The 24,149-nt window shown below is 32.3% G+C and overlaps 2 protein-coding genes across 4 annotated transcripts in view; one reads left to right on the top strand and one right to left on the bottom strand.

Annotated features, from left to right (window-relative positions):
• Nucleotides 1-24,149, top strand: part of LOC131846990 (transcription elongation factor 1 homolog) — a 380,500-nt gene that overhangs the window by 190,800 nt on the left and 165,551 nt on the right. The gene's annotated exons all lie outside the window — the stretch shown is intronic.
• The window catches only part of LOC131846984 (GATA-binding factor C), a 113,738-nt gene continuing 100,409 nt past the window's right edge, over nucleotides 10,821-24,149 (bottom strand). For all 3 annotated transcript variants that reach the window (XM_059196413.1, XM_059196414.1, XM_059196415.1), the window contains exons 6-8: nucleotides 13,305-13,518; nucleotides 12,703-12,842; nucleotides 10,821-12,257 (exon numbers count right to left, since the gene is read on the bottom strand). In XM_059196413.1, the coding sequence (XP_059052396.1) occupies nucleotides 12,231-12,257; nucleotides 12,703-12,842; nucleotides 13,305-13,518 (381 nt within the window). In that variant the 3' untranslated portion in view covers nucleotides 10,821-12,230. The remainder of the gene's footprint in view (nucleotides 12,258-12,702; nucleotides 12,843-13,304; nucleotides 13,519-24,149) is intronic.

The raw sequence follows: 24,149 nt of genomic DNA, 5'->3' as shown, positions 1-24,149 counted from the left end.
TGAGTACGCTGACGACATTTTTACAAAATCTAATATTCTATTCTATCTAAAATTATATATACTATTTAAAATAAAAATAATCGCAATATATTAAGTGTTATTCATTTATTTCACGTTAATAAATAATTCACATGTAAAATACAATTTAACAAATTTGGTGAGTCACTAGATGGGGTAGGTTTGCATTGTTCGCTATGTGACAGGTGCCCATTGTATGCTCGTTGACGTCGTGTTTAAACATACTGAAAGTGCTACAAAATCTCTTTTAACATAAGCTTTATATGTCATGTAATATTTATACTTACTTGAAAGGAGTAATTTCAAACATAACATTTAATGTTACTGAATATTTTACTTGCATATTTTTAGTATTATGTTTAGTTCAATCTATTCTCTGAAGTAAAGCAGAAAGACATAGCCTTCAATAAAATTATAAAAAAATAACTTTATTGAAATACTTGTTGGTCAGAGGTTTGATATACATTTATTTTATTATTATTATTATCGAATTGATTGATGCCATAATAAATATTATTATTATTATTCATCGTCCCAAAAAATATTGAATTGTATTCTATTTCATTTACACTTTATACTAAGCTAAGTATTTATTTGTACTATTTGGAGTGTACTGCATGCACTAGCTTGAACAGTTTCAATTGCTACTTCTTCCTTCCTGCGACTTCAAATACTATTAACATACAAACTTTCATCCCCTATTTCGACACCATCCAGATTACAAGTCTTGATTATTTAATGTTGATATGTACATATTTTGACGTACCCTCATGAACATATATAGGTAACAAACAGACAGATACATATTTGCATTCATAGTACGTTAACGTTGATATCTACATAATTTTTTTACTTAGATATTAACAAGAGTTCAAATATTATAATTTTATGACGTTAACTATTTCTATTATTTATTGCTGACTATTGAAAATAAATGTTTTGCCTTGTAGGTGTAATATAGGTTGAAGTTTTTAAAGTTTTTATTATCAATATTCTTGTAGTAGGTATACACGCCAGAAATGGTTTTACCATTTATGGAATAATGAAATATTTTAAAACCGTTATAACCGTTCCCACATTATCATGACTTGGGTTAGATTTACGAATCTCATCTGATTGAGTTGTGAGCTAATGTAGAACAGTTTAGTATAACACATATTTCTCTCGATGCAGCTGACCCCAAATAATAATAAAATTATGTAAGTACCCATATATTATATTATATATATAAGGAAATAAGAATAAAATTATAATCCATATAATGATTGGAAACTCAACTATTGGCTCTATATGTAAATAGCAATATAATTTGTCAGATGTAGGGGCGGTTACTGCTGATTGAAAAATCTTCCATGAAAAAATACAATAGAAACTCACACTGCTTTTGTAGCACAACATATAAACGTGTTTGCTTTATACCATACTAGCTACTCGCCCCGGCTTCGCCCGGGTGTATCATACTTATATAAAACTTCCTCTAGAATCACTCTATTAATTTAAAAAAACCGTTTCAGAATTCGTTGCGTAGTTAATATTTAAGCATACATAGGGACGGACAGACAGCGACAGCGACTTTATTTTATACTAATTAATGATAACAGTTTCTTAACCCACATCAATATTAATTTTAAACAGTGATCATTCCTGGCAATAAATGTCTTGGTTATTGTAGTAAACTCTATCTACCCTATGTATAGTAATGAGTCACAACACTACAATTAGGGGTCATTACATAAAACAAAGGCCTAAAAAGCAGGTCAAGAACCTATTAAGGCACTAAAGGTGCGTGGAAGTCATCGGAAACCCGAGCGGGGACCGGTGTTCGCAATCGGAGCTATAAACATGCCCCCTAAACTTGGCTCAGCAGTAATGCCAGATTGCGGATTTTCCCCAAATTTGGTTGGAATTTTGTTTCCATGGGGGAAATTAAACGAACATTGTTTGCAATTTTTATTAGGGGAAAATTTTAAGTTTGGAGATTGGAGGTTTATTGACATGGTATGGACTAACAAATCAAGAACGAGAGCGAGCCTGCAAGCTTCAACAAATAAGAAATGTGTAACATACCGGTACAAAAAATGCTAGTTAAGGTCGCAGAAGTAATAGAAGAACATCACTTATATATACAGTTGGAAAATTGTCTCGATCTATGTGCCGATATAGACTATCCTTATTGGATATTTTTCTTTAAGAACCTGGATATTTTGGGAATATTTTGAGCGAGAGAAAGGCGGTCATCTGGCAATACTAGTGCTCAGGTGATTCAGGCGCCCTCGATGTAATATGTAAATATTCTGTTTTGTACCATATAATACGGTTTTGTAAAAGTACAAGTTAATTCTCAAATTATTTCCTTCGGCGCTGTAACGGTTGAAAGTAAAGGTGGTTCCATTTATTTAGTCACAATGAATGATGATCATTTTAAGCATTTAGATATATTGAATCTCTAAAAGTTACAAGTAGACATAAATCAATTTATAAAAGGAATACGTGTTTATTTGTATTCGTAGTAAATACTATAGTTACTTATATTTAGGTACAACAAAATATAATTGACTTTTACTAACTAAATATATAAAGGCGAAACTAATGTTATTCATGTAAAAAAGTGCCCACAAAATTGTAAGAATCTGAATTGTGGCAGATTTCTGCAAAGAAGAACTGCATTGAAATAAAAGCTTGTTTACACTGAGAAAGGTCCTTCTATACATAACATTAACATTTACTTCTTACGCTTCTTTTGCTTACATTATTTCTACATATAATACATTTGCAAAGAAATGTGTCTTTAGAAGTAATAATGAACAATTGGATGGATATAAATTGCTAAAGATAGATTTTTTTTATAATTTTATTTAAAAATACAAAACAAAATATTATAACTGAGAAAACGATTACAATATGGATTACTTTTATTATTCTCTCTGCTTTTCGATAAAAATTTACCGTGAGACTAGTTAGACTTTAAATTGGTCAAGTTTTTCTTACCCGTATAAAAGTAACAGACAGCCAGATACAGACTCCGATAAGAAAAAGCAGAAAGAACAAAGTAGAAGCTTATGTAAAATTTTTAATTAAACCTTTTATATTGGGGAAAATATTAAGTTTAGTAAACAGTTGCGTACCTACACCAAAAGTTGTTTGTGTTGTTAGATTAAAATCTCTGAAGTAAGAACAGAGCTCGGATTTATTTTTAAAGAATACGAATTAATTTTTAATTTTGTTAACTGTCTTTTATTTAAAACAAAATTATAACTAACTATAATTTTAAAATGTGTTCAGATGTATCATTTAGTACTATCACAGATAACATAATATTGTACTATTATTACTGTAACAGCTGTGTTTATTATATATCGTATCGTATTATTATTAACATTAATAGTATATAACAGAACGTAACTAAATCCATTCTTCAAACTCTTTTCCTTTACTACTTCAGTTTTTTGTCAGTTTACATTAATAAAGCCGCAAGGAATGCTGAGAAAAATATATGACGTGTGAAGTGACAAAAATTCCCTATATGATAAAACAATTTTTTAAAGACTGATTATGTATAAAATATTATAATTGATTTAGATTTACAATTACATATAATTAAAATATTAAAATAATCTTGGTTTTAAACCAGCATAATATTAAATCGCCTAATGTAATAAATTCAAACGAACAATTGATTACACTCGTGACTTCAAATATGGTCGACACCAAAAATAACTTCCTGTGTCAACTTATATTCTTAACTGACTTTCTGGTGAAAGGAACATCGATATGAAATAACACAAATGTGGGCAAATCTAGTGCTTCAGTCGACAGTTGACAGTGCTTCTGACTACCTCATCTGGGATAACAATCGTGGCGATACATTTCCTCTTTAAAAGAGTATTTTTTTGTTGTGAAAGAATTCGGTAAAAGTTAAATAAGTATTTGTGCCAGACATTAAAAATGTGTGCATGTACTTTTAATGAAGCAATTCCTTTGTTCAATTTAATATAGTTTTAATGAACACAGACTACATAAAATCGCAATGTCCCCTCTTAAAAAAGCACCGAGTGACAACCAATGAAAATTACGACATCAAACTTTTAGTTTTTGTACTGTCACCTGTCGAACCACTGTCCGTTATTCTACAATTAGCATACTTTTTCCAGAATGATTATTATTTGCCCCAATACCTGACTTAATTTTCAATACATTTACACCAAATAATAATTACGTACGGCAGTTCGTCTGCCAAACGCAGTTAGGGGTCTCTTTGTATAACATTATAATATTAATGCGAGGGAGGTAAGCAGGTGCGTTCTTGTTATTAAGCTACATAGGAGAAATTTAACGTTAAGACATACCTATTAACGTAAATTTACTCACTTTGTAAACGTAGGTTAAGATTTACAATATTAGACAAATACTGGATGTCCCGGCAAACTTTTTTTTGTCTTATAAATAATAGGGTATAAAAAATAGGGGTTGGTGGTGGAAGGGTGAAAATTTAAGGCTGTATGTATTTTAATAAAAATGAATTATTGGCAAAAATTTTGTTGGGTAAGCTTAGGGGTATAAAAAATTGTTATAAACGTATTCAGATAGAATAGATTTATAACCGATCCATATAGAATAGATTTATAACTAATAAAAATTAGTTACAAATCTATTCTCAGACGTACTGAAAATACATTTCATCAAAAACGGCCAAGCCGTTTCGGAGGAGTATAAACACGAAACCTAATGACGATCTATTCGTATTCCACTACAGGATACGAATTTTTTTATTATCTGGTCTGTAGATTTTACACATAATTCGCTTATTTCCGTAATCACTTGTTTTCTAATTGTTGTAATATGGTGAAGCATTGTGTGTCAATGTTTAAGAATAATTGTTCAAAATAATGGTAACTGAATTCCTATTTAGGAACCATTCCAATTGCAGATGATTTGCATACATTTCACGTGGACAATTCATCGAATACTATACATGACACAAATGTTTCTCAAACACACGTTTGGTATCAACAGTTAAAATAATGTACTATAGTATAGTTTAAATGACATGACTTAATTAACTTACTCTGGATTTACGAAATAGTCGTAATTCTATCAAGAGTTTCAAATGTATTCTTTAATTATATAATGTATTCATATATTATTATAGTTTCTGCCACTACATATAGTTGAATAAGCATGAATACGTATACTCGTATGATGAATATATTAAGCAATTACTTTGTTCAATTTAATATAGTTTTAATGAACAAAGACCACATAACACCCTTCAAAAAGCACTGAATAACATAGCGTATCTAAAGAAATTAACATCATGAAAGTTTTAATGTTGACCAGGACTTGAATTCAGCGGTATTACAAATTTTGGACATACACCAATTTGTACATATTCTAGGTTATAACAATGATTATATGTGACGAAATTAGTTTTTCATTTTATCTTAATTTATTTTCGTCATCTAAATTAGGGCTCAATAACGTTATGCCAGAATACCAGAGGTTACAGAAAAAATACACAAGCTGTAGCTTACGTTATGGCTTAACAACGCCATGCCAGAATACCAGAAGTTATGGAAAAAAATTACATAAGCTGTAGCTTACATTTCACATGTCAGCGGCTGGTAGTTGGTTGGTATATGTTAAAATATTTTATTCGTGGTGTCCGGCACGCGGTATAGGATTCCATCGGCTCAGTAATCGTTCCTGTTTAATTTAAATGATCTCTGATCTGTTATCTAATAGGAGTAGTTCCCAGAACAGATTCTGTGATTCCAACAAGAGATGGAACTGGTTCCGCCATCCTTTATTACTTTGTTAATGATCGAATATAATCTATTAAAAATTTTATGCTTGTTTCAACGGAATAACTGTAAACAATGCACATACATACATAAACTTCTACAGTTTAAATTCATGATTATTCATGACTTCATAGATCTCACTATTAATTAATTTTTATAGAGCAACCAGAGGAAATCTGACTACATTAAAGTTGAAAATATGATTCGAATTATTTATATAAAATAGATTAATATTATATACATATGATGAATTCCAGAAGGATGCTACATAAAATCGTCTATGTGGGCGTCTATAATTCTTCTAGTTCTCCTACAAACCTACAAGCTTACTATATTATAATCTATAGGTAGGTAGGTATATAGTTCCATATCAAGGATGAAAGAGGAGAGTGATATTCCAATGCAGGAAACATAACACCTTAGTTATCAGGAATGGCAGCGCATTATTATACATAACGACGTGGAGTCCATGATGTTGTTGATAATAATATACATGACAGTTATCACTTTCCATTATTTATTACCAGTTATAAAAAAACTTGACCGTTACTTCTTGATTTGTACAAATTCATTTGTCGCTGTACTGGTCGTACATATTTCATTTGTATATATCTAACTAGCTACCGGGCCGGTAGCTAGTTAGATATATACGGCTTCGTACACCCGTGCGGTATACATATATACATATATAGATATACATACATATATTTAAATCTTTATCTTGAATCACTGTATCTGTTGCTGAATATTGGATTAAAATCCATTACGCAGTTTAAAAGATTTAAGCGGACAGATAGTGGAAGCGACTTCAATTTAGAGTATGTAAAGAAAATATCATACATTACACAAGAACATACCATTTCACAAAACAAAATATTCATAGTAAACGATCTAAGCGCTAGTTTTATGTTTGACATCACTTGTACTATTAATATTATTCGTTATGACGTATCGTTGTTTCGTCACCCCACTCTTTCTATTTTATGTTGAAATCCAATCTTTATGAAAGTCTTACGATCGTAATAAAGAAGCGTTCACACTTGATTGAAGCGGTCCGGGTAAATCCCGGGTCGCACCTCACGCGGCCAGCGGCATGGCACTAACTTGGCGAATGATGACCGGATCATATAGCGATCCCATTCAATTCACTATAATCAATTGTTTGCTTATAAGATTTAAGGATTTAGAATTTCTAATAGTGGTCATCTCTTTTTCTAAAAAGGTATATAAATTGAGTCTACATGCTTCCTGTGTTGTAACTTTAAAGTTATTTTATTGCAAACATTTTTAAATTATAAATAACATAAGTTAAATAGTGAAGATGCCCAATAAAAATACGAATGACTAAACAGAAAATTTATAAAAATAATGTAAGGAGATCTAAACTATATTTTTATAATTTTTCGGTTTAGCCATCTGTGTTTTTATTGGACGTCATCTAAAAACTACTGTACTCTACTAAATATTAAAGAATTTAGCAACTCTCAAACTTTTACAATATAAATTGTATGTTAAAACGCCATAATTAAAAAAAATATATAGTGTAGAAAATTTAAAAAGTATGCATAATATTTTGTTCTTATTTATACTTATTTTTTATGGATGATAACCACCCTCCTGCGCTAACAGTTTACGAAGTTAACCTGGCATGATAAATGGTTTCCACCGCGTGGAGGTTAACCTGGCATGATAAATTACTAGCAATGCAGTTATTAGTCCCCATTACTAACTACCCCCTTCCCCCTATACTTATTAAAATATTATTTGAGCTAAATAATATCAGTGAAAAATTCGAAAATGAATCTAATGCGCCGTGATATTTGTCTAGAGCGGGGTCAACGAGATAAGCGCGAGAGAATCCGAGATTGATTCCAGGATCAAGCGAATAGTGACCGCTCAAGTGTGGACGATCCTTTACTCACGAACCACTGCGCTCTATGAGTGCGTCCTTATAGGATTTGTGAGTTTGCTCATGGACACTTTTAAAAGATAGTTTATTATGTTGATCTACTAGTATTTTTTATGTAATGCAAACATGCTGATGGCCCACTGATGGTAAATGATAATCGACGCCTTCGTATAGTCGAATACCTATACGAAGATATGTATTACTCCTTCTCTAAATTAATATATTATTATTAAATAATAATAAGAACATATTTTGTATGGTAGGTATGCACTGTTATTTTATATTTTTAAAGTATATAAACGACTTTGAATGACAGTATATTCGCCAAAATCCCAATGTGTTTTATGATTATTATGAAGAAAACACACAGACTGTCTTATTAGTCTCATAACAGTTATATCATGATTTATGTCAAGTTATTTTCCTGTAATCTATAATCGTCTTAAAAATTGTAATTGAAAATTAACTACCTATATTCTGAAAATTTCACGTAGGTATGTTATTAATTTACACCCAGTAGACATAGAATACCTACATACAAACATAGAATAGTACATGTCCATCCTTGGGTAATAAGTATGCTTCCTTGTACTGTGGAAACCAGAAGCGATTGAACAATAGATTGTTTTAGCTTTCTCAAGCTTTACAGCACCAACAGCAACGCGAGGCTTCTTCGACGACAATTACATTCATATTAACGTGCGATTCGCAGAACCTACTTTTCAGCACAGAATTGTAAATATACAATATATCAGCACATACACTTGATATATGTAATGTATCATAATTTCACAATAGTAAGCACCTATCAAATTACGAGTACCTTAAATTTGAGAATTGTATTTCCTTGACTGCCCGGGTAGTGGACACATCACTTTTCGATGGTTTAATCATATATGTATGACCCTCCCTCGTGGTATCATGCATAGTGATTTCGTGTTCTTCTCCTGTTTTCTACTCCAAAACTGTACGAATTTTAATGATTTCTCAGAGAAAATATATTTTCGATATTTTCATTTAACAATTTTGTTCGGAAATGTCTGACTACGATGGTTATTTTTTAAATATTTAACATAAATAAAGCAATATATAAGAACATAATAAATGGACATTTCATAAAAAAGAAATATTTACTCTACATTAGGTAGAGCCATCATCCTAGGACAAAATAATGAAATGGAAGACGCGTCGCCCGAGATTCCTCTCTGTCTTTCTCAAGCAATAATATTTTTTTTCATTAACTTGAATTAAGTATATCACCTACATATTACCTATCTACTTAATTCAGTCATATTATTTATGGTTCAGATTAAGATACCATCTAACATTGTACAAAATATTGTACATAGCCTTGGTACGTGTGGTACAAACAGGGCGAAACTTATAAGTATGCAAAAGTTCTTACTCGAACATTGCGGAATACCGTGCATAGTCGTAATTTAGCGAGGTGCGAAGTTCCATCACATCGGGGGGTACGGAACACGCATTCCCCCATGGCAGTAAAACCCGTCGGCAAGTGTAAGCGAATATTCCTGTGTTGCCAGCTGCAATAAATCGCGTAGAGTGATGGTGCGTTTTTTGTCGCGCGACATTTTTTCCCGCGCTAGCTGCAAATATATCACTGCCGCCGGCCGGCCCGTGACTTATGCTCCACTGTCTCAAAAATCGCTTGTTGCAAATACCGCGCCGTTTCTCCTTGTATGGTTTATACCTACTTAAATATCGTATTGTGGAATATACGCAAGAATCTATAACCTCGGAATGAATTTACAACGATGACAAAAACTTTGAAGCAAACATCTCGCTGTCCATCGAACCGTATGATTGTATAAACATAGAAATCTCCGTGGCACTTAAAAAGATCAGTTGCACACAATTGTGTAGAATCTACCAACAATGTCACCCTCAAATCGGAGCGGGATGTAACCGCAAATAAAACCAGCTTATTAAGCGGGGCCTATCGTCGCGGGACGGAGACCATTTTATACGTACTTTTATCCAATGTCCATTCTTCTGAAATGCGATTAAAATTGAATAGCTCCATATGTCGCAGGCAGCGGCCCCGTTGCGTCACAATCTCACGGGCGGCTGCATTTTCAATTTGCCGCGAGATAAACGCGACTTTTGGACGACTTTTTCTGTAGGACGCGCAGAATTGATCCGGTGACTTATGGTGGACGGTCTATAAGACGGGGTAATTGGATGGTCAATTGATTCTTCTAATTCAAGGGCAGTTGCTGTGAATGATTTCGGAAATTTTATATCGAATATTTGTTTTAGAGATCATCTCTTAAAAATACTCACCTCTAAATCGTACAAATCTGATATTGAAATAACCTTTTTTACTACCTGCATATGAATATAAATACGGTTCATACACCAAAATAACATTTTTACAATTTTTGTCTGTCTGTCTGTTTGTTACGGCTAATCTCTGAAATGGCAGGACCGATTTTGACGGGAATTATATTGGTAGGTAGCTGATGTAATAAAGAGTAAATTAGGCTACTTTTATTTTAGAAAAATGAAGTTAAATTCCACGCGGATGAAGTCGTGTGTACAGCTAGTAGGTAATATAATTATGATTTACCAATTATTGCACGCAACTTTGTCTGCGTGCCCGAAGTATAAAATATATATCTTATATAAATTCTCCATCCCATATACCTTGTTTGCTTACGTCGTATCTTTTTCTTTGTTTTTATTGTACCTATACAATAAAGTATTACACAAGTTACGTGTACGTTAAAGTTCATGACAGTTGGTCGAGCCAGTATTAATTCGACAAACAAACATACTTTCACATTTGTATTACGCATATATAGAATTTAATAAGACGAAAGAAAAGAGAGTAAAAAATGGACAAATCTATATTTGTGTTAGTTTTTTTATGAATTTAAAATGGCAAATAATGTTGTAAAATACTGATAAACAAACTTTGCAACTTTGTAATATTTGCATATATTAAAAAAGTTATAATTTAGTCCTTTATCTATTGCCATTTATTTTCTGTGTAGATATGTATGCTGCCATGCATATTTGATTAGCCGTGGGGTCTTATGTAAATTAAAATAATGTAATTTTAATATCAATATTGATAATTTATTCACAATTTCATTTAAAATACACAACTTCACAAATGTTTTGTTTTAAAAACTAAAAACTTTAGGTACGGGATATCGTTATAGGCGTTCTGTAGTGATCACTAATTTACATATTATTTCGATAATCTTATAAAACTGTACACACACGACACTAAAACCAGGGACAATATTAGAGTAGTGGTGGGTAGCGCTTTGAATCGCTTCCTAAATCGTCTCGTGTGTAGCGAAATCGGGCCGATCTTATATCATCTCAGTGTGCCCGCCGAGTCCGATTTTGCCCAAAAAAAAACTGCTCATATATTGCCCTTGATTTCTGAGTCGAATGTCGTTTTATGATTCTCTATTAGTGTCTACAAATTTCATTTACATTTCATATTTACATTTTGGGGTTCCGAGATTATGTATGAAAATACCAGTGAACTGTTTGTCAATGTCTAGGCTTACATACATCTATTTAAGATTGATTGTTCTACAGTCACTTTACAAACTGACAAAATCTCGCAAATTATGGCCACTCGTCTTACTTTTACAACGGTATGTTTTACAAATGCTCGTTTAATAACAAAAAAAACTATATTTTAGTTAGATAATACTGACGATACAATCCAAATCAGTGACCAGTTTCACCAATAAAAAAAAATGTTCATTAGTACCTTGCGAACCTTGATATCCAAAACAAATCAGTTCTGCTTTATGTCACTATGTAAGATAGCTATTATGTACAATTCGCATGAATTTATAACTATTAATACATAAATTACTATTGCATTTCATTCAATACCAACTACACAAATAAAATGTACATAAAGAAAAAAAATATCTCTGGAAATAATTCTCTGAACACATCACAATTCCTATAGCGAACCGAACAGTTCAAAATTAAATACAAAAATTCAAATAATATACAGGAACGGAGTATAACTTAGGTATTACAGATATGTACAAAATACACAGATTATCCTTTGAACTAAGTATACTTATTTATCGTATAAGCCGACTTCGACCTTAAATTATATTATAATACTGTACAATTTCGCTAGTTACTTCATGTAAACACACTTAATACTTTTAAAGGACTGATTAACAAAGTCTTCACTGGGTTTGACTGCTACAATAGCATCGACTTAGAAAACGTTCTATGCGAAGTGTTTGCAGATATAAAACTTACAAACATCAATTCAGTTCAACAGTCTTATAAATTGTGTGTCATTAGTGTTGATATATTTTATATAAGTCACTACTAGTGTTTTGTCTTGTAGTATTTAATCACAGCGTCCAAGTATCAGTGATCACTGATACCCGTATCAAAGGTCAATACATCCGTCCACAGACGGTTGTGTGTATGGAACGACTATATCTAGGTAAATCCAATTGGAGTGATTGAATTTGATAGACTTATCACGTGTATTCACTCCTCCAGCCAGTCTGAAAAGAATAAACACATTTGTTAGTAACAGAATTTAGCATTATTAACAGTTTAGTAAATTTTTTATTGATAAAAAAAGTTCTGAACATAGTACATAGTCACACACTAAGACGTAGTACGTACGAGTACGTTCTGGACAACTATCCTTACTATGACAACCAAGCTAAGGCTGTACAGTTTGTGACTACAGCATAGCATATAGCATAATTCGTTATGACCAGGACTGTCATTTCATTTTCCGTCCATACAAATATCACAAGTAACAAAGATTGACCATTACCTTTTCTCCAATAAATGCCTAAGCTAACAAAACTTAATAAAATTTGACGAGACGAAGTTTAATATATTGTATTTTTTTATCTCAAACTACAGGCGGATAACACAACTGGTAAAAAATAACTTTGAAACCCATGAATTGGTGGTGAAAATGTGAAATATATTTACCATAGAATTAAGTTGCGCGAGGTGATGGTGATGGTAGGGATTGTGTGACGTCGGAGGTGGTGCAAAGCCCTGGTGCGGCGCCCCGTACCAGTGTGACATATGTGCCGCCGCTGGGTGCACCAAACCAACTTGATGTTGACCTGTAAAGACAAATCTAATAAGATTTCGTTGCACAACAGAAACTACTATACTTCATACAGATATATACACTATACTTTATTTATAATATAATAATAATAATGCTTTATTTGTACAACCACAAGATTACAAAATTAAAAAGGAGGGTACATGATAGTTGAAGTTCATTAGTTAGGTAATCCATGGCAGAATATTTATAATCTACAGTAAAGAAAAGATGTAAACAATACGTTAATGAATTCATGTATAGTTACAAAGAGAGGGTTTAAAACTTAACTAGTTTTAAACCCTTTAAAAAGTGAAGCTAAATCATAAGAAAGCTGCGAACAAATTTGCCGATCCCAGTCGCAAATTATTACTTGCCGGTCTACAGCGTACATTTAATTACAATTTTATTGCTCTTCCACATTTAATATGTCTTATTATTGACGTGTGATACTAATAAAATATTTTTTATTACTTACCGAAATCCATAGCAGAAGGAAAAGCAGAACCTCCGAAGCCTTTGGTTCCGTCTCCTAAGGGTTTGATCATGTCTCCCATGACTCCGCCCAGTGCCAACGCACAAGCCCCTCCGCCACCCATGCCCATTCCTCCCTTCTTCTTCTTACTTTTACTGCTTAATTTCCGATTCCTCGTTTGGATACCTTCTTTCTTCATCGTTAGTGGCCGGTTTACCTGCAGACAAGAGAAATTTCATGTTACTTTCATGTACTGAAGTTATTCTTATTTACATATATCTTTATGTTCTTGTATAATCATAGTTAATAATAAGAGCTACTGATTGGTATAGTATATATCTACCATTTTAAATACATTTTATAATAGGGAAAAAGAATAAAATAGTAGATTTCATGTGTATACTATATACACATGAGTAACTAATAAAATTATAATTTCCTTAAAACTGTATGTTAAACATTTCACCGTAACATTCTCGCAATAATTGAAACGTAATCCCGTCCTCGTTTAATACATGTAAGTGTCTTGTGAATCATACAACTTTTCCGCCAGTCATGTTCCATTTTATTGCTCTGACATGACATTTAGTTGCATAAAAAAAAACGTCAGCGGCACCAATTTAGAATGCTAACTAGGGACAATAAAGGCGAGCCGAAACCATAAACCGGCTACAATAGTTGTGTGCGAATATTTAGTTGTTTGGTTACCGACGCCGACATGTGGGTGACTCGCGGTGCATCCTAATTAGTGCAGCGATGCACTTTGCAAGCTTGCGAACGTTTGGTGGGAATCGATGCTGACGTATCTACATGAGGTTAAGGTCCCCAAGTTAATGGATCACTATATTACAACGTTTGAACAGCAATGCGACCTTACACGTATACGCCATTTATCATATGCCCTAGAGTATGATGGGCTTTGAATGTTAAGTAGTTAAGTAGACTTTATACAAAGTCGACTGTGTGGATTGCGAGAGAGATGGCTTGGTAATATGTGTTTCGATTGAAGTACTACCATATCTCAGGTAGTAAAATTTTAGGGTACAGGGACATAGTACTTTAGTCCTTAGACACCTGAGAAGCTCCACAAATGCCACATAATGACTTAAAATTATACCGAGGTAATTATGTGTCTATTAAATCCCAAGTGGACGAAATCAGTCATTACCAAGCTCATCTGAGTGTTCGGCAATATGCTTTTTAAACTTTCGTTAAATTCTCGGGTCAAACATCTCGGTCAGTTACTGGCGTCGCGTCGTGGTGTTACCAAGAAACATGCGTCACGACGGACGGACGGACGGACAATGAGTTATTCATCGCCTTCCATGGAAGTTGGTGTTGGCATATGGGCACTATATGCACGATTGCATTGCCCGCCGCTCCAGCACCAGTAACCAAAAGCATGACCTGGTTATTGCTTGTATTTGGACATTCATAATGCATTTTTTTTATCTTTTAATTATTTTCGGACTATTATCATAAAATGATAAGACCAGTTCTATCAAAAGATACAGTTTAATGAACAATATTTTGTATCATACGGTATTGCTTTAAATTTTGTCTAAATGTACAGTAATGTACACTAGGTAACTTTTGTAATGCTTTATAAGTAAAGCGGGTTTTATTTCACTTTTCACACTTGACTTATTTAAATAAGTAATGATAAAAAAGGAACATATTCAACGTTTTATGAAGAACTTAATTTGTGATGCTTAGTATCCATTAAGACGTTATCTTGTAACTTTTTAAGTCTTTGTGCTAAACATACTACCACATTCTACGATTTCAACATATTGATCCGTATTACATGACTCCCCCTATTTCTTGTCACAACTAGTCACATATTGCAAATATTACATCAATAAATTATTAAATCTAATAACATTACATTTCTAACAATAAATTATTTAAATTTCAATATATTGACTTCATGAAACTTATCAGTCCTTCCCACACAATGTCACAATTTTCCAACCCTCTTACCTCCCATAATGTATGACATAATAATATACAGAGGAATGTGTTTCGAGTTTAGAGAATAAAGTAGATGTGATAAGAAACAAGTAGGTTCAAAGTGCACTCCAATTTTCTACAACACTATTAAAGTACTTTAATGCATTGTTCTTAGTGCGTGCCAATTCGTCGTCCTCTAATACGGTACCGCGAATCGCCCACACGCACCACATACCGCATACCGCGCCGTCGCCCCACCAATTTAACCAATATAAAATACATTAACATTTGCGCAGATGCGGCGGATTTAGCCGTATCAGAATATGGGTCAATGAAAAGCCTGTACTTGCTAACTTGCAAAATAGCCCTTAAAGGGCTAAAGTTTATGGGATATTTGACGTTCCGACTTCGCGCCGGTGTGCCGGTGTACTGAACGTGAATATGTTTCGTTTTTCCGTACGAATTTAGCCATATAAATAAAATAGGTCTTCTACAAATAACTAGTATTATTATTATTATTACAAGAGTCAGTGATAACCTAAACATACTTGTTACCTACCAATATTTTATTTAAGCACTTTCAATCGCATTTTTCAGATTTACTTTTATATAAGTTTATGGGAAGAAGAATGATAAACCAAAGTCTGAAATTGTGATCTGCAATCGCAGGTGTCCATGAAAAGACACCCCATTTCACTAAGTTGTGACTCAAGATAAATGCAGTAAAAAATATCGCTTTACCTATAGGTACCAATATTATAAAGAGGTAAAGTTTTAGTAATGATTTTGTGAGCTTGTGAAGTTGAAATCTTGGGATTTACTGAATTTATTTAAAAAAAATTTTGGTACTAATATAAAGCCACGTTATTTGTATATGTTATAGGTTACAAAACATCACGTTACGACCTATAGGAGCGGAGCTGCACTGAGAATGTCACAAAAATGGGGAAAATGCGACGCAGACAAATTTCTGCGAGTGTGCTAGTATTATTTAAAATGTCATAATTTAAATAAATAAGCATATTGTTTGCGATGCTTAATATTCAGTTCGCATAGAAAACAGTTCCTTATTAAGACCATGTTGTTATGAACATAACAATATCCACATTAAGTAGGTATAAGATCCCTGCTTTTGTATATAGGTACTACAAATATATTATATACAGAGACATGTTAGTGCTGAAATTGCTTAATAACTGACCATTGTGCCAGGTTAATTACTCTGGGCGCTGTTCCCATTCTATATAATCATTATATTCTGATGTCCATACCTGTATATTGTATAAACCGTGCCTTACTTACATATATACAGAAATTATTTAGGAACACATTTTACCCATAAATTCTAAACTTGCAATTATCGTTCATTTTGCATAAAATTTTTACTTCATTTTAAAGAAAAATAATATATATTTTTAACTAAATTCTGCCTGTGTTAATTCTATTTATGTATTTGTATAAAATGTTATATATTCTTTGTATATTTGATGGTTATATGGATTCACAGAAGTAAAAATAACTCTAATGAAAGTAAAATACTATATATATACTATGTAATATTATGTTATCTGTGATATATACCTACTAATTAATGAAAGTAAGTAACATAAGTAGTTTCTCCTACGCTCTACAATTTTTTTTGTTACTTTAAGTATGTCTAAAAATCGTTTTTTTTTCTGTTAGTAATATGATAAGAGTAAGTTATAATAAGTATAAATATTTTTAAATTATCGCTTAATTCTTTTCGTATTTATTTCATCTTATGTTTATGTATATTTTTGTCTTTCTCTCTCCCTCTTGAATATTGAAATAAACTATGGTTATAAAAATATTTTAGTATAGCATAGCATATAGTAGATTTTAGTATAACATATAGTTAAAATTATTGTTATTAAAAAGTTGCTTCGAAGTCTATAAAAAATAAAAGAGACGAAACAATAGAGAATTTAGTACAAAGCTTTGTTAGTACGAATTCTAATTTAATTCAGCTACGTATATGACTGAAAGTTGTGTAGTTCCGCTACAGCGAACAGTCATAATTAGCAACAGAATTACAGCGGCCTTCCACCAATGAATCCGGACTCCATATGCGGGCCTCGCATGCAACATTCCAATACAATGTACCATGTACATGGTACTCTCGCTGACATTAACAACCTATACAACAATATAATGATATTAATTTTATTTATTCAGTAACAATTTACATTGTGTTTGAAATTATAAAATTTTTGTTGCTAAGAAATTCACCAACACTATAAAAAGACTGTTCCAACAGAAAAGAACGCAACCTGCCCTTAAAAAGCTTCCAATTATGTATTGTCTTTAAATTATTGGACAAAGAGTTATATAGTTAAGGCCTTACTGCTTGGAAACCTTAGAAATATTCAGTTTTATCATTGATGCTAACTACAGATACTTCTGTTGCTTAGTTTCATAAAATGCATACTAATGTTGACTTTTTATACCCGTTACTTTCATTTAAAATATTTGTAGGTATATAGGTAAATTCTGCTTAGAAATATGTTGCCAACTGTACCGCTAGTCCTTCAACTAGAGTACGTGACGCGAGGTACCGGCACGTTCACGTAAAACAACGAACAGTGGACCCACGCTACATAAACTAACGTTATTGCCGTCGCTTGTAAAACCAGTAACTAACTCCACTTCCACGGACGCATGTAGTTTAAACTATACAATGTACACATCGTACGACAGGCGACTGTCCTCTTATTTTTTATATATTTGCGACCCTCGTGCTTTGCATGAGTATTTCAACCCATTCACACAAAACCGTAACAAATTATACACATAAATCTAACTCAGTAACCACTCTGTTCATGAATCTCTCTCTCACTCTTTCTGTTAATGAATTTGGTAAACCGTATTAATATCCTTACAGTAGTTTTTAAGATTATATAACTAATATGTGTTATAATAAATCGAATCCCTATTTCCCTTGGTAACACTAAACTTGAGAATGACTAAACCAATTTCATTCATCTTTATTATTTAACCTCCAAGACAGAATAATCTAGTATCTATTATATTCCCTATATAATAAAACTAAAAATGTTGTAAACCTCAATATTATAAATACAATTCTATAAAATATTGCACAGACAAATACTATTATTCAGCTTATAAGCCATACAAACTATAAGATTACCAATTTCTTACCCACCTGCATTTTTGCACATATGCATACATGTACCTCTTATTCACCCCTTTTCATAACTCGCGTATTCATTGCATTTCTCTAGCCTCTATTATACTATTAAAACAGTAGTAAACCTATGTGCCTAGATTTTAAATCTAGATGCGATTCGTCTAGGTGTGCGTGTGAATAATTACGTTATGTTTCTAGAACGGAGAGTGCACAAATAATTATGCTATCAACCTGCATCTACTCACAATACTAATGTAGCCATAAAACCACTCAAATGAGAAAATAACAGACACACTCCGCAATACCATGGAAAATTTTACACACGGCCCATGGGTACACAATTTTTCCGTGAAAGCATCATATGAAAAATTAAATGACTCGCTCGCATTAACAACTGCAAGTGAAATAGGGCTTTGCAATTATTATTTACTAATCGGATACTGCATTTATCATAACTTATATACATATTAATATGTAGTGAAGACGTGACTCTTTATTTGATACCTAAACTGTTAAATCAATTTCGATGATTTTTGCATACAGATTTACCTTGAACTTGAAGGTGTGAAATAAAGAATAATAATTTCCACAGGAAATCTCATACATTCCTTGTGTAAGGGATATACTCGTAATAGAGCTCGTAATAGAAAAATATTCTTCTTGAAATACTAATAAACATTTATTAGATAAAGACGCAGCACCATTTAGTACTTAATACAATAAAAATGACACAGCGATCCAAAAGAAAAGATCATAAATGAGACATGTTAATTTTAAATGTTAATTACTAGAATTAGCACCAATTACTCTGAAAAACGTTAACAATTGAAGTGCAAACAAACCATAATTATAGGTCTATTGAATGAAACTGATAGTATTATTATGTGGGACTATATTGTTTTTACTCCCTTTGTGACACCACCAACGTGTCAATATTTAACCGACACCCATCGACTACTAATAACATAGTAAATACAACATTCATAACGTATCTAAACTTATTACTAAGTCTGATTTATACAGTTTGATTAAAATTATATAGAAACACTATACACGAAATGATGTTTTAATATATAAATTAAATAGTTATTAACCGCAGAGAGTAGAAAATTATTGCACTATTAAAAAAGTAAGGGATGATGGTATAAGGGTGAAAATTTAGAGTTGTATGTATTTTTAATGTCCAATTATTTTCTCAAAAATAAAAAAAATAATTGAACCACCTTTGTTCTTTAGGTTATAAAAATAGTTAATGTTCTAGTCTCAAACCTCCAGGATATAAACATAAAACTTCATAAGAATCGGTCAAGTCATTTTGGAAGAGAATCTTATATGTATAATCTTAATAAAGACAATAGACCTTTTGTGTTATAAATTTCATACACAAATAATTGTAATCATCTCAAAAGCTTTTCACCGGATATTGGCTAATTATAGAGACATGTGAGGGGAGGGAATGGGGGGTTGCTAGTAATAGGGACAATTGCCACAATATCTGGTACATTCGGCACGATAGACTGTCTGGCATGACTTCTTCATTCTATTACTTCCACTGGTACCAACCAGCGTACACCGTTAAGGTGAGCGCGTAGCATTACATATTCATTCATTAAAAAATTTATACTAATTTGAGTTGAATATGAATTATGCAGTATACTAGTTAATGTTGGTATGCAGTCAATAGGTACTCGTCCTAACCCCATTATACTAAGTAGTCTAAATGTAATCGAAGTTGCCACGTTTTTATCGTACTGCGCTACTATTTTCACTCCGTAAGCGACACCTCTCGTTGCGTGCAGCTATAAACCTTTATTTCTTTTTTCCGCGACAGTGGGTTTTATATTTCAGCTCATTATAAGAGGTATAAGAAACTAGTACGATTCTAAGTGAATTTATTTTCCCCTTCATTTGTGAGAATTTATTTCCGAATTACAGCCAAATTCTTATGTAAATGGTAATTCGTAACCATAGTCATAATAGTCATAATATATACGTCAACATATTATAAAATATAAGTATGCAAATATTTAACATTCATTACAGTTGTTGTATATTTATAACTACATTATTGACACAAACTGGTAAAAAAAGAGTAATAATCGAATCAGAGACATTATTTTTTTCGATTATTCATTTCATACTTTGTGAGTCCCGCTACATTTTAATTTTACACAACATATTTACGAGAGAGAACCCGTTCAGCAAATCAATCCAGTGTCGAAAGTTTGCAATTAAAAAGCGAAATGGTCTCATGGACGAGGTAGATGTGGCGTGGCGAGCAAATAAACGATCTGTCGGCCAATTGGGCGCAACGGGCAACACCGGTGGCGGCCACACGCGAGGCAACTTACCCGGAATTGGCGGGAATTGTGTCACGTGACATCCGATTTTTAAATTTCGTTCATCATAATATATGTTTATCCGTTATCACAACCATCCGTAGTAAGGTCTATATTAGACCATTCTATTTTTTATTCCTAATTTCTTAAGTATATTAAAAGTAAACAGATGAAGAACTTTAATGTATTATACTAATAGTAAATTATTAGCTGTATTCTATAAGTATCTACAATATAGGATATACGTATTAAATTATCAATTCATAATAGATACTCATTCAATCCATTATTTAAATAGCCATAGCCAATCCATTTCAGTACAGATATTTAGATTTTGGTCAGTTATTTATCTTAAATTGTCAATATGGAATATACAATATTCCATATTAATATATACACACCAACAATCAAACGATATCACAAGTATACGTAGAATATTTTCGTAACTCTTTTGAACAAACATGTGTCGCTTAAAAATTGTATTACAGTTAATTTACAAAGTACGGGCCAATGAAAACCGTCCGACTATTTCCTAAGGGGTTGATATTACTACAAATATTTTGAAGGTTTCAAAAATAGAACATGACGAAAAGTTATTTCTTGATGGACCATTTTATTAGTCATCCCTAAAATATGAGTTACATCGTCGGTGACATGCGAGTATAAAAAAAAATATGTTTTCGTTGACGGGTGTAATGACATGTTTGGTGATGGTAGTGAATTAGTTCCACGCAGTTTCCGAATGCCACGCTGTAGCCGACGGCCGGCGCCGCTCTAAGTTTCTATGGAAATAGGTAAATTCTATGTTTTTTACGTCTGCAAGAAACTAATGGGTCTATTTGATAAATACTTGTCTATGAAAAGTATATATAAGGAACAGCTTCGCATATGTGAATAGGACTTTAGGAGAGGTAGACTTTACTGTAAAAAGTCGTCTGCGAGGGTATATTATCTTAGTCTCACCTATTTAAGACGCCAACCAGATTGCTTTGTTAGTTATGTGTTTTATGCATGGTTATTGTGTGCAGATTGGGCAGTGAAGATACAGGATAAAGGACATGATATCGTAGCATAAATGGTATCACAGGTGTTTATGATAACGTGATATCCACATGCTATTCAAGTATATAGCCGACGGTAACCGCTTACTACATTGTTTGTACTTCCAAATACATAAAAAAAATATAAATAAATAATGGTAACAGTCTAGCGACGAAGTTCTTGAGAATATAGAGATAGATAGAGAGATATAGATATAAAGAGTTCTGATTATACGAAATCGTTTTGCAAGTAAACTGTTTATCTGCAGAAGTAGATCAAGCGATATTCATATACACATTACTACGACTTTTCTCAGTCTTTCATTGGTCAATTTTATATTGTTATTTTAGGAATGACGAAGTCGTCATTCCTTCGCATCGTCTTCGCTTCATCAAGAGTTCTAGACAAGTGTCTAGAACTCTTGATGAAGCGAAGAACTCAAAGCAAGTCATATCTAAGTCAAAGTAATAATTATCAACAAAAACTGTTTAAACTTGGTATACGTAATAGTACATATACGTACTAACTAACAAGTACTTTCTGAAGTCGGTTGGAAATAGAAGTGGATATAACTAAGAAAAAGAGATTTTATCGATAATAAACTGTCGACTGATATCATTATTAATAATCACTAATACTTTAAGCCGACGCGATCAATAGTAGATCTTACAACTGCATTCTAAACGTTTATATAATACTGCAATATTAAAATTACTGAATAACATTTTAGAGAATCTTTGTATTAATCTGTAAAAAAAGAGATGAAGCTAGTTTTATACTTTATTTTATTTATAAGTTAGTAACAAACAGAATGATTAAGGATGTGCTCTTCGAGATGTCGATAAAACACCATCGTGGTCGTATGATATGTGCGCGTGATTAAAATAAATACTCGGGCAGTAGTCGGCCGCGCGCCGACAGCTGCTACTCGGGGGATAATTGAAACGACGATTTATACACCCGCCAAATTTATCGACACACTCAATTTATAGCAAGAACTACACTAATCACACAAAGCGGTGTATTCTCACAGTCTCCTACAAAGAAGCTAAAAAACATCCTCGCTGTAATTAAACAGAACTCAATTAAGGTGTCATTGCTCAATTATCGTCTCATCGGACAATCAGCGAAATGCAATTATTAATGTGGTACCTATTTGACATTATCAGTATAAATCTTAATACCTACTTGTTTAATTAACCGTTAATCGATTGTAAATTTTTTTTTGTTTGAATTAGTATTTATAAATTACTTTAAAGCAGTTTATAAATTACTATTACCACAGATAAGATAATATTACACTATTACTATGACTAGATACGTAAGTAGTAGACGAAGATAAAGAATTTATCTAAGTTTTGTTACCTCTTTGAAAGAATTGTTTTTACATTTCCGATTGATATTTTCTTTTCTATTTCTTTTAATTTTTCTATCCGAAGAGGGTTTAAGAATTATCAATAAAATTAATTAATTTAAACAATTAAATCTAACCTTAAAAATCTTAACTCGTTGATTTCTAATTTTATGGTAGAAACAACGCTATAGTAATATTTGTAATGAAGATGGTATATGTGACAGGGCATCACAGAATTCACATCTCAAAAACAATTATGGAAAGCAATAAATTTAAAATGTTGCTTTCGCGCCTCTGGGTATCGAACCCGGTCCAATTAGAGTGGAAGCGCCTGTGTACTAAATCTTAAACGGCTACCAAGCTACACTAATTCATACGCGCTCGCCAACAAGACCTCGTAACTGTCAAAGTGGACACAGACTTTAACAGCTACTCGATTATCGATAGGAACACCGTTCCGACACTATTGCTGTAATAATATAATTTTCATAACCACATACATATATAATATAACTATATATTTTAGCAACGCCATACATAATAAAATATGATGTTGCAAGAAAATAATCACTGTTTTTGACTCTCTCACAGTTTGTTACAATTATACACATATAAATGGTAGTAAACATTCCGCTTTCATAGTGTGTACTATAATAATAGTAATAACACTGAATAATTCACACAGCGCTATCTAGTCCCTAGTCATATAGCTAAGCAGAGATTAGTACACTACTACTACGAGGGTACTAAATAAATAATATAAATATTTAAATACATTATAAAATTATCAAAATAACGTTTTGACATTTATTTTGTTTGTAATTTTTTTCCTAACTCTCCGTTCAGTCTACAGACTAAAGTTGCAAATGACAAACAGTACTTTATACAACAATTTATTATCTTCAACTATATGTATTTCGAACTAAAATCCGAAAATGATGAACAATGAACAGATAACTAAAACGTAGAGTATATTTTGCCCATTAAAAATA

This window comes from Achroia grisella, unplaced genomic scaffold (assembly GCF_030625045.1).
Source record: "Achroia grisella isolate CSIRO2021 unplaced genomic scaffold, CSIRO_AGI_Agris_v1 utg515, whole genome shotgun sequence".
Lineage (NCBI taxonomy): Eukaryota > Metazoa > Arthropoda > Insecta > Lepidoptera > Pyralidae > Achroia > Achroia grisella.
This window is presented reverse-complemented; position numbering and strand designations above follow the sequence as displayed.